Here is an 11,175-nt window from a genome sequence, read left to right on the forward strand (position 1 = left end):
CAATCTACCATCACTATTCTGAAGAAGGGAAATGTGGAGCGGCACTTTCAGACTGTTCATAAAAACTACGATGCTCATACTGTACATATATTTTGTGTGTGTGCGTGCGCACACATGTAGGTTGATCATTTTGACTTGGTCATTTGAAAAGTAGCTCACAAGGCGAAAAAGTGTGGGAACCCCTGTACTATATGAATAACAACACGCACAGTATGTAGCAGGGTGGATTCCGGCAGTCACAAACTACAGGAACAAATCAACAAACACAGCCCCCCAGGATGCTTTTCAGGTAACGCACACACAGGTTCTGAAGGCCCTGAAACAGGTAAACCCCCATAAGGCGGTGGGACCACAGTGTCCCCCCTTAGAGTGTTGAGAGCCTGTGGGGATCAACTAGCTAGTGTGTATACAGACATCTTGAACCTGTCTTTAACCCAAGCAGCAGTCCCTCGCATTTTCAAAAAAATCCATTATCATACTGGTCCGTAAGACATCAGACACATCCACTCTGAATGACTTCAGGCCAGTGGCACTCACATCAGTCACCATGAAGTGCTTAGAAAAACTGGGCCTCACACACGCTAACCACATGGTCCCAGACACTGTAGACCCCCTCCAGTTTGCCTACCGCCCCAACAAATCAGTGGATGATGCGACGCCTCTGGCTTTACTCCACACCCCGAAACACCTGGACAACAGCAGTACGTATGCTAGGATGCTCTTCTTGGATTACAGTTCTGCATTCAACACCATTCGCCCACGCAGGCTGATTGGGAAGATGACAGACCTTGGTGTCCCAACTCCCACCCGTAACTGGATTCTGGACTTTCTGACTGAAAGACCACAGGTAGTCAGAATGGGAGGGTGGGTGTCTGCTGAGCTCGCAATCAGCACAGGCTCACCGCAAGGCTGCTGTCTCAGCCCCAAACTCTTCACCCTGTACACCCACAACTGTGTCTCCAACCATGACAACACCATCATCATTAAATATGCTGATGACACCATCATCCTGGGCCTTATCAAGGGGGGGAGACGAGTCGGGTTACAAAAGCTTGGTGAACAACATTGTCGTTTATGGAGAGGAGAATGACCTCATCCTCAATATAAACAAGACAAAAGAAATAATAGAAGACTTCCGAAAGAACCCCTCCCCTCTGCTGCCTCTGACCATCAAAGGGACTGAGGTGGAGAGGGCTGACAGCCACAAGTTCCTGGGCCTGCAGGTGACATCTGACCTGAGCTGGTCACTGAACACAGCTGCCACAGTGAAGAAAGCCCAGCAGCAGCTATACTTCATCAGGCGGCTCAGAAAAGCTGGGTTGTACCATCACCCTCTCACCTAGGCTTATAGAGGACTGGTAGAGAGCATCCTCACTACTGGCATCACAGTCTGGTATGGTAACACCACACAGGCAGAGAGGAAGGCTCTTCAAAAGGTCATAAAGATTGCAGAGAGGATCACTAGGACTGAACTGCCTGCTATGGACACACTATGCACACAGCGCTGTTGTAAAAGGGCAGAAAACATAAATCAGAAATCCACGCCACCCAGCTCACTCTCTGCTCAGACACAAAAACTGCACCTACAGCCTCAGGCACAGCAGAGCATACAGTATCATCACACACAGAACTAGACTTTACAACAGCGTTTTCCATGCCGCAGTAAGACTGATGGCAAATACGAAAATGTGAGAATATATGTGCAATAACCCCTTACTAGACATACGCAATAACCCCTCACTACCTCATCAAGTGTAATGACATATCCAACTCCACCATGTGAATCACTAAGTGCAATGTTTGAAGGTCACTGTGGGAAATACTATTACCCTATTTTTGTGTATTGTGTTTTAATACTTTGTCGCCCTTGTGTAACTTTTTGTTACAGTGTTCTTTCTGGCTTTTGATTCCTTACCTGACTCCAAAGGAGAGCTGTACAAGAATTCCTATATGCCTAGACGGTCAGTTTATGCATAAATAGCAAATAAAAATCTTGAATCTTGTATGTGGTCATGTGGGGGAAGACGCAGCGACCACCAGTTGGATTTACCGACCTTGGAGCAGCTTGAAAGGAAGTCTTGTTTCCACTACTCGGTGGGACTTAACGGTAAGTTTAAAAAACACATGTTGCATGTCTGTTAATACCTTGTTAGAGAGAATTTTAAGGCTGGAGAAGTTACTGTCTGCATTATGCCAGTTAAAATATGAGGTTTCTCAATTACCTGCTTTGTTTAAAATGTTACATATCTCTTTTCATTGGCTCATATACCATTATTTACCTACTGTATCTATGGAGGAGAAACTCAAATTAATTAATGCTGTTGCAGTTTGTTGTTGTGTCTACTTGTGACAACACCGGCAGCAGGAATTGTACATGTTCATGAACTATGCACTTGTTTTTAGGGAGAGGCTTTTTGGTTTTATTATTCTGAAAAAATGATATTCTGCCAAAATAATCTAGAGGTACCCAAGATTAAACATTAAATGGCTGCAAACGAGCAGAATGAGCATGCCATGGGCACTTTAAAACTTTATCAGTAAATATAATTTAGGAGAAGAACAGGATTATTTTTAACTAATGAATGACATTGGTTCCCTGTAATACACAGAGACTTCTGGAGGCCACTTATATATACTTATGTATTTCTGTGTGTGTTTGTTGTTGGAATAATAGTGAGGGACTCTAGACAGATTGTGGTATATGGGTAGCTGGGAGGAAAAGTCTCATTGCTTGTGGTTACCTCATCACTGGTGAAGTCAGCCAGCTTGACGCATGCAGCAGGGGGAGAAACAACAGAAAAACACAGTCGAATGGAGGAAATGTATAACAAAAAGAAAAACCACATAATTATTTCTCAACAGGGTTTGAGGAGACACACACATATATGCAGCAAAACTATGATAGGCTACCATATAATGAGATAACCATCCACCGTTGATTGTCATAGGAAGCAGGGGCAAGAGAGAGAGAGAGAGAAAAAGAGACAGAGTGACACGCTACTTACCCTCTGAGCATTGACAAACAGCCTGTGGATGATGCTGCCAGTTGGACCCTGGCCAGCTCCGATCACCACCACCTCTGGTTCTTCCAGCAGCAAGCTCACAAACCTGGAGAAAGACATCACATATGAGTTCAGCCTGCACTGGTGCAGTCATTAAGATGTCCCTCAAACAGCAGACCCTTCTTCACAGAGTTGCATAACCCATCCATCTTCTTCCACCTATCCAGAACCAGGTCACGGGGGCAGCAGTCTAAGCAGAGATGCCCAGACTTCCCTCTCTCCAGACACTTCGTCCAGCTCCTGGGAAAGGCCGAGGCGTCCCCTGGCCAGCCGAAAGACATTGTCCCTCCAGCGTGTCCTAGGTCTTCCCTGGGGCCTCCTCCTGCACTGAGACATGCCCAGAACACCTCCCCAGGAAGGCGCCCAGGAGGCATCCGAAACAGATGCCCGAGCCACCTCAGCTGGCTCCTCTTGATGTCGAGGAGCAGCGGTTCTACTCTGAGCTCCTCCCGAGTGACCAAGCTCCTCACCCTATCTCTAAAGGTGCGCCCAGCCACCCTGCGGAGAAAGCTCATTTCAGCCGCCTGTATCCGGGATCTTGCCCTTTCGGTTATGACCCAAAGCTCATGACCATAGGTGAGAATGGAAACGTAGATCGACCAGTAAGTTGAGAGCTTCGCCTTACAGCTCAGCTCCTTCTTCACCACGACAGACTGGTACATCGACCGCATTACTGCAGAAGCTGCACCGATCCGCCTGTCAATCTCCCATTCCATCCTTCCCTCACTCATAAACAAGACCCCAAGATATTTGAACTCCTCCACTTGAGGCAGGAGCTCTCCACCAACCTGAAGGGAACAAGCCACCCTTTTCTGACTGAGAACTCGACTTGGAGGTGCTGATTCCCATCCCAGCTGGATCGCACTCGGCTGCAAACTGTCCCAGTGCACGGTGAAGGTCCTGGTTTGATGGAGCCAACAGGACAACGTCATCTGCAAAAAGCAGAGACGAGATCCTGTGGTCCCCAAACCGGACTTCCTCCAGCCCCTGGCTGCGCCTAGAAATTCTGTCCATAAAAATAATGAACAGAACTGGTGACAAAGGGCCACCCTGCCAGAGTCCAACATGCACTGGAAACAAGTCTGACTTACTGCCTTACTCCTGCTCCAGTCGTACAGGGACCGGACAGACCTTAGCAAAGGGCCCCGGACCCCATACTCCAGGAGCACCCCCCACTGCATAACCATTTGGTCAAATAAAACTATGTGCAACTTACTTTTTTAGTTCATCTGCACTCTCACTCTCACTGATGGCAAACTTGGACTTGAGCGAGCGAGCTTGGGTGATGACTGCTTCCATGGCCATCAACTGGTTAATGAAATCCTACAAGATAAAGAAATGTCACACATACATACTGTCAGAACAGAAACTGGAGCAATTTCACAAGTATTAACAAGTAGACTGCTGTCCATAAGTGTTGGGATGATTTTAGTTATTGCAAAGGAAGTGTTACATTTAAAAGTGTGTTTGGATCCATGAGCTGAACACTTTAATGGCTTTTGGTCTGAATGAGGATTTCACTTTGCTGTGTTTTCTGTGATATTATTCACGTCACGTGTTTCAACAGATTGATAATCTTATTTTTATTGTAAAAACTTCTGACCAAAACAAATATTTACTTGGGTTTGGCTTTTATGATAATTTTGAAGCAACATATATTTAGAAACACTTGACAGACAAATGAGATGTGGATAAGGCTCTCTGAGTGACTACAGTGTTGCACTGGATTGTGTTACGTAGATCACCTGCGTGTAATGAGTCATACTACTGTTTGTCTGCGGGTGCTCAAAATGTCTTTATTCATTCAAAATAAAATCTACAACACAAAATGTTCAGAAGGTCTGAATGCTACCTGTAGCAACTGTACAGTCACCAAAATAGCGGTTAACTGACATTTTGTCAGGTTCTGTTGTGCCAGCACTACAACCACAACACAATTACAGAACACAGAATGAAAGGCTTGTCTCATTCTAGAAAGAATGAGCTGCATGTAGAGTTAAGGGCACCGCACACGAGCTGCGTCATGACACGGCTTGTCATGTGACACGTCACATGACTCATGTAACACAACCGGGACTGCTGCAAATTGAGTGCGGAATTATCGAAATGGGTGAGTACTTCAGTATTTTATGCTTTTGATGCGTGTCAACACTAGGAAAATAGGACAGTAGTGTATCCTGAAGCGTTGATGCGTCAGTTCGCCACCAGTGTACGGTGCCCCTCGGGGTCACTCCAGCCTGTCACTGACCTCTAACTTCTTGAAGTCTTGGCTGGTGGGGTGCAGCAGCTTGCTGGCTTGAGCTATAGCTTGCTGAATGTGTTTTCTGACTGATGGAATGTCTTCTACTGACTCTATTAGAGGAGGGATCAAAAGCAGACGAGGAGAGATAAGTAACAGTGAGCAGGTGATTCATTAACATTGAGACCTCAGTGTGTTACAGCCCACCTTAAAATATTGTTTCAACAGACTACACTAGACTCTAATAGAATTACAACAGTCCTGCTGCACACACTATATTGCTTGCCTAGACTAATTAATCTGCAGCCATGTTCATATTTCTCATTTAGTTGTTCTTTAGGGTTGACAGCCTTTTTTAAATGACATTTGATTTCATTCACTTAAAATCTGTATATAATTTTTAAAATATTAATATACATAGAAAGAAAGTCACTTTCAGCTTTTCCCGTTTTAGGGGTCGCCACAGCGAATCGTCACACTGACGGCTCGCATGTTGACATTTGGCACATGTTTTACGCTGGATGCCCTTCCTGACGCAGCCCTGATTCGTACATTCATAACATTCATAATATGTGAAATATTAGTTATTGCACCCAGGCACAATAATTCACACCGCATGTCAAAATAAAAATCAAGTTTAGGGAACTCTCTATAGACCTCTGTGACACATATGCACAAATCAGGCAAGGGTATAAAACCATTTCTAAAGCTTTAAGTGTTCCCAGTGCCACCAATAACTGTGAAATGAAAGATGTTTGGAACCACCACTAGGTCTTTTACACTGTAGGGATTTACTAATCCATAACTAAATTTGTACCCCTTGTCTCAGGCTTTTACTTCCACTGCCCTCTGCCTGCTTTGGAGACAACTTCCAGGAGTTATATTTCAGCACCGCTCAGCAGAAAGTATCATCAAGTTCCAGGTAATCAGAGGGGGAGGTGGTGGATGCTCACAGGGCTGTTGCCCGTGACTGGATAAATGTCAGTATCAACGTGTCTCAAGTACTGGCATAACAAAGACAGTGTGCAAACATTCACTCATACTGGTTTAGAGAGAAAACAGGGACTTCAGTGAGTGGACCAGGGGTAAAGGGGCAAAGACCCATTTTTGCAAGTTTATGTTCTGCTTAGTCAACAGGTGTTTGATAAGTTACAGTACAGCCATACAGTCTCCATCTCTGGCAGATTTGCACACATGATGATTAATGAACATTGTAATTGTTGATTTCATATTTCTGCTCAGCTATGTGTGTGTGTGCACGTCTGAGGAGCTCAGTTCCGCTCTAATGTAAACAGGAACTGACAGAGGGCAAAATACTGTGGGAAAGCAAAGTAGAGCCAACTACGACTACTACTTTCCTACATGTTGAGCTTATGGGAAGCTCCAGGTTACAAGTCAGCAACTTCCTGCAGAAAAAAGACCTACAGGACCCTTCCTCGAGTTGTTAATTGGACCAAACTGAGCAACTGGGCAAGGGGGGCCTCGGTCACGGAGGTGACCAAGAACCCACTGGTCACTCTAACAGAGCTTCAGAAGTCCTCTGCAGAGATGGAGAACCTGCTGGAAGGACGACCATGGCAGCAGCTCTCCATCAATCGGGTCTTTAAGGTAGAGCTGACTAGACAGAAGCCACTTTGAGTAAAAGGCAGATGACAGTTGCTTAGAGTTTGTCAAACAGCATTTAAAGTACTCTGAGAGCCTGAGGAAGCCTTGGTTCAGTTTAGTCATCCATAAAATCATTACGTGTTGTGGTGTGTTAGTTCCAACAGTCCATCAGTTCTACTGTTTTTGACAAACCAATGGCGACTCACCTTCCTCCTTCAACTTTAGAATAGCAGCATGGAGTATGCAGGGCAGGAGAAGGCGGGTCAGCTCTGCAGGCTTCAGCATCGCCAAGTAGTGCAGAACCTGAAAAGACAGTTCCCCCTGTTTTCTGCTGCTCTTCATCACATACGTCTGCTGTGTCTGGGAAACCTCCTACTAAACATACTGATAAGCTTATTTCAGTTAGTGACTTTCAGTGTTGGTTGTACTGTAGATGTGTTGTCCAGCTGCACTGAAAGTTACCTTTTCAGCCTCCTTAGTGTCATCAAAAAGTCTTTTCTGGCGGCGTGCAGGTATAACCCTGGCTGTCTCCCAAGCCTCCACCCACATGTTCCCTGGGATCTTCATCCTGGCACTAAGCATGCCTTTGACCACTGTGTTACCCTTCTCGTCAATCACCTCCTCCTCTATGTAATCTCTGGGAGAGTACCAGCGAACAAAGTCCTCCAGGACACAGCCTGGGTTAGCTGCCTATGGAGAAAGTGAGAACTCTTTTATCCATACATCCAGGTCTATCCCTATGGGTTCAAAAATAATTTATCAAGATCTGTGTAATGAATCAAATGACGTAACATTTAGGCGGGAGCTGGGAAATATATCTTGTGAAAAATATTGAGGCTGGACAGTTAGTGGTATTACTCAACACTGCAAAATGTGTGAAAGTAATGTTCAGACTGTTACAGAAGCTAAATGCATTCATAGGAAGAAAAATGAAATGGTGAACATGGCCTGTAATTATGCCTTCCAAGTCTCACACTCAAATAAAAAAAACATAATTACAAGGAAAGATCTCATAATTACAAGAAGACTGTGATCTGATTAGGAATTTCAGCTCTACAGCCTCTGTAAACTTTTTATCATTCTGTATTGCATGCTTTATTTTGATACAGTATCTGTTAGCAAATTATGATATTAGAATCTTTAAAATATCTAATTATTGATGCGTTAAGGGACAATAAACATGTTCATAGTAAACAAAAATGAGATGAAATATAAAACAAATCAAAGGTGCACAAAATATAGACAAGGTGCACATGGCCCAGAGTGTGCACAGCTACATCCGAGAGACTGTGTATAACATTTTCAACATTGTTTAAAGCCAATATTGTTACATTAATGTACATTCCTGAAGTAGTCTACATCTGCCCTTCCACATCAACACACACATCAGGAGCAATTTAGGGCTTCATCTTCTTGTTGAAGGACACTGCAATGTGAGGACAGGAGAAGCCTATGATTCATGGCCAACTTGTTCTATCAAACTGATTTGACTTTAAAGGAACTCAGGTGGACAGGACATTCTTGTGTTTCAAATACATGGGTCAGACGTGGTCATCGAATAGGCTTGGGGGATCTGATGACAAATGACAAACTAATGGGGCTGGGGCTACCTCCTACTGTAATGCACACCGGCTGACAAATATAATAAAATAAAAACAAAGGTTTGACTAGAAGAGCCTCAGTTGACACTTCTCTCAATTAATGATTCAACCAATTGAATTTCAGGGGGCAGACGAAAGCCCTCCCACTGAGAGTAGATTAAACAAGTATTCCTCTGCCTTTCTCACCTTAAAGGACTCCATGTCAGACAGCAGACAGGCACTCTGCATGCGGGCACGGAGGTGGGAGCCCTCAGCAGATGTGCCCAGTTTGGCCAACACTTCAGACTGCTCTTCTAGCAGATCCTCTGTCATGGGAGCAGGTTCCTGACAACATACACACATATATAAGTGTCAGTCTACTTCATTCACTAATTTCATTTGGTCAAGTCAGTTGCACAGGAGTTTTTGTTAATTTCTGGTTCAGGCACATAGTGATGGTTTTTAAGCCCTACTACAGTACAACCAAACATCATCTGTGTGCACCTGAAAAACACCACCTCCTTTATAATAAGAGTTCATAAAAAGATTTTATATCTCACATAACAATTAGCACTTAACATAAGCATCTGACAATATGAAAAACTTGTATATTATAATTAATAGAAAGAAAGTCACTTTCAGCTTTTCCCGTTTAGGGGTCACCACAGCAAATCATCACACTGACGACTTGCATGTTGACATTTGGCACGTGTTTTACGCCAGATGCCCTTCCTGACACAACCCTGACTCGAACCCGGGCCGCAGCGGCAAGAGTGCTGCGCCTTAACCACTAGCCTACCAGGGACAGCGTATATTATAATTAATACATACTGCATATTCTGTTTTGATTTTCTTATTTAAGGATAGGCTCACACTTTTTCCAGTGTCACTTGAAACTATACTGACAACGCCCATAAGACACTTTTGTAGTCCAGTCACTAAACGTCAAGTCTGAGTTGAGCCTCGAGTGTCCAGTGTTCAAGTCTGAGTCACCAAAGAATAATATGAGTCGAGTCCGAGTTGAGTCCAAGCTGAGTCCAAGTCCAGTCCCCATGACCTGAGTTAGAGTCATCAAGATCTATATTAAACACAACACAGTTCTCACCATTTTATATTGCACACTTTTAACAGTGTATTGCATCACCATACTACTCAACAATTTGATACATAAAATCATTTATAGAAAGGTGGAGTGTAGGCTTCAGTTGAAGTGTGCCAGATACAGCACGGTGTGGGTGAACAGGTTTTAATATCAATATCTTAAACCAAATTATTATCACCTATTACAAAACAAAGAAGTCCAAGTCTCCAACTTCCAAGTCTGAATGCAGACAGTGCTCAAATCTAAGTCATCAGTGCTTAAGTCGAGTCACATGTCCCAAAAATCTGGACTTGAGTACTGTCATAAGAACACTGAAAGAGATATTAAGTAATTTAAAGCATAAAGCCAGTCATTTTCTATAGCAACAGCATTTTCAACAGTCCCCATACAGAGACAATAACCAACAGTGAAGTGTCACAGTCAGTGTCTGTCAGTGTCCAACTTAGACCAGCCTGTTTGTCCATGCCATAGACTTTCATTGTGGTTCAGAAACTATTAAAACACATCAGTGAAACACTGCTGCACAGGGTGACACATTTTTTGATTACAAAACACCAGACCTGCATATTTGTTAATAATGTTTTTTCAAAAATCTCCAAACAACCATAATTTTTCAACAGCATCTGAAATACCAAGATGGAGATAAAACACACGCGCAGTCCGGGCTTGTTACTCCAGTGACTGAAGGCGAAATTTTTTTTAAAAATGTTACTCTCCCTTGGACTCACCACCTGCAGGAGGATTCGTAAAGGGCACAGTGGATCGGGCAGCAGTCGAAGGCAAGGGCCAGGGCAAGGGCCCCGACGACCTGATCTCTGGACACGGAGACTAGCCCTGGGGACATGGAATGTCACCTCACTGCTGGGTAAGGAGCCCGAGCTTGTGCGGTAGGTTGAGAGGTACCGGCTAGAGATAGTCGGGCTCACCTCCACGCACAGCTTGGGCTCTGGAACCTTACTCCTCGAGACAGGCTGGACTCTCCACTACTCTGGAGTTGCCCACGGTGAGAGGCGGCGGGCTGGGGTGGGCTTGCTTATAGCCCCCCAGCTTAGCCGCCAGGTGTTGGAGTTTATCCTGGTGAACGAGAGGGTCGTTTCCCTGCACCTTTGGGCCGGGGATAGGTCTCTCACTGTTGTCTGTGCCTATGGGCCGAACGGCAGTGCAGAGTACCCGGCCTTCTTGGAGTCTCTGGGAGGGGTGCTGGAAAGTGCTCTGACTGGGGACTCCGTTGTTCTACTGGGGGACTTCAACGCTCACGTGGGCGTCGACAGTGATACCTGGAGGGGCGTGATTGGGAGGAATGGCCCCCCCGATCTGAACCCGAGTGGTGTTCTGTTACTGGACTTCTGTGCTAGCCACAGCTTGTCCATAACGAACACCATGTTCAAGCATAAGGGTGTCCATCCGTGCACATGGCACCAGGACACCCTAGGCCGGAGGTCAATGATCGACTTTGTGGTTGTTTTATCTTACCTCCCGACGGATGTCTTGGACACTCGGGTGAAGAGAGGGGCAGAGCTGTCAACTGATCACCACCTGGTGGTGAGCTGGATCCAATGGCGGGGGAGGAAGCTGGACAGACTCGGC

General features: G+C 45.0%; 1 protein-coding gene across 3 annotated transcripts in view; it reads right to left on the reverse strand.

Annotated features, from left to right (window-relative positions):
- rab3gap1 (RAB3 GTPase activating protein subunit 1) overlaps positions 1–11,175 on the reverse strand; it is a 42,319-nt gene that overhangs the window by 8,628 nt on the left and 22,516 nt on the right. For 2 of the 3 annotated variants that reach the window (XM_020608902.1, XM_020608900.1), the window contains exons 18-24: positions 8,694–8,831; positions 7,369–7,596; positions 7,113–7,209; positions 5,311–5,414; positions 4,279–4,385; positions 3,006–3,108; positions 2,742–2,765 (exon numbers count right to left, since the gene is read on the reverse strand). In XM_020608902.1, coding sequence (XP_020464558.1) covers positions 2,742–2,765; positions 3,006–3,108; positions 4,279–4,385; positions 5,311–5,414; positions 7,113–7,209; positions 7,369–7,596; positions 8,694–8,831 — 801 coding nt within the window. The remainder of the gene's footprint in view (positions 1–2,741; positions 2,766–3,005; positions 3,109–4,278; positions 4,386–5,310; positions 5,415–7,112; positions 7,210–7,368; positions 7,597–8,693; positions 8,832–11,175) is intronic. The other variant, XM_020608901.1, reaches the window with a different exon arrangement.

The sequence above is a fragment of the Monopterus albus genome, unplaced genomic scaffold (assembly GCF_001952655.1).
Source record: "Monopterus albus unplaced genomic scaffold, M_albus_1.0 scaffold96.1, whole genome shotgun sequence".
Taxonomy (NCBI): domain Eukaryota; kingdom Metazoa; phylum Chordata; class Actinopteri; order Synbranchiformes; family Synbranchidae; genus Monopterus; species Monopterus albus.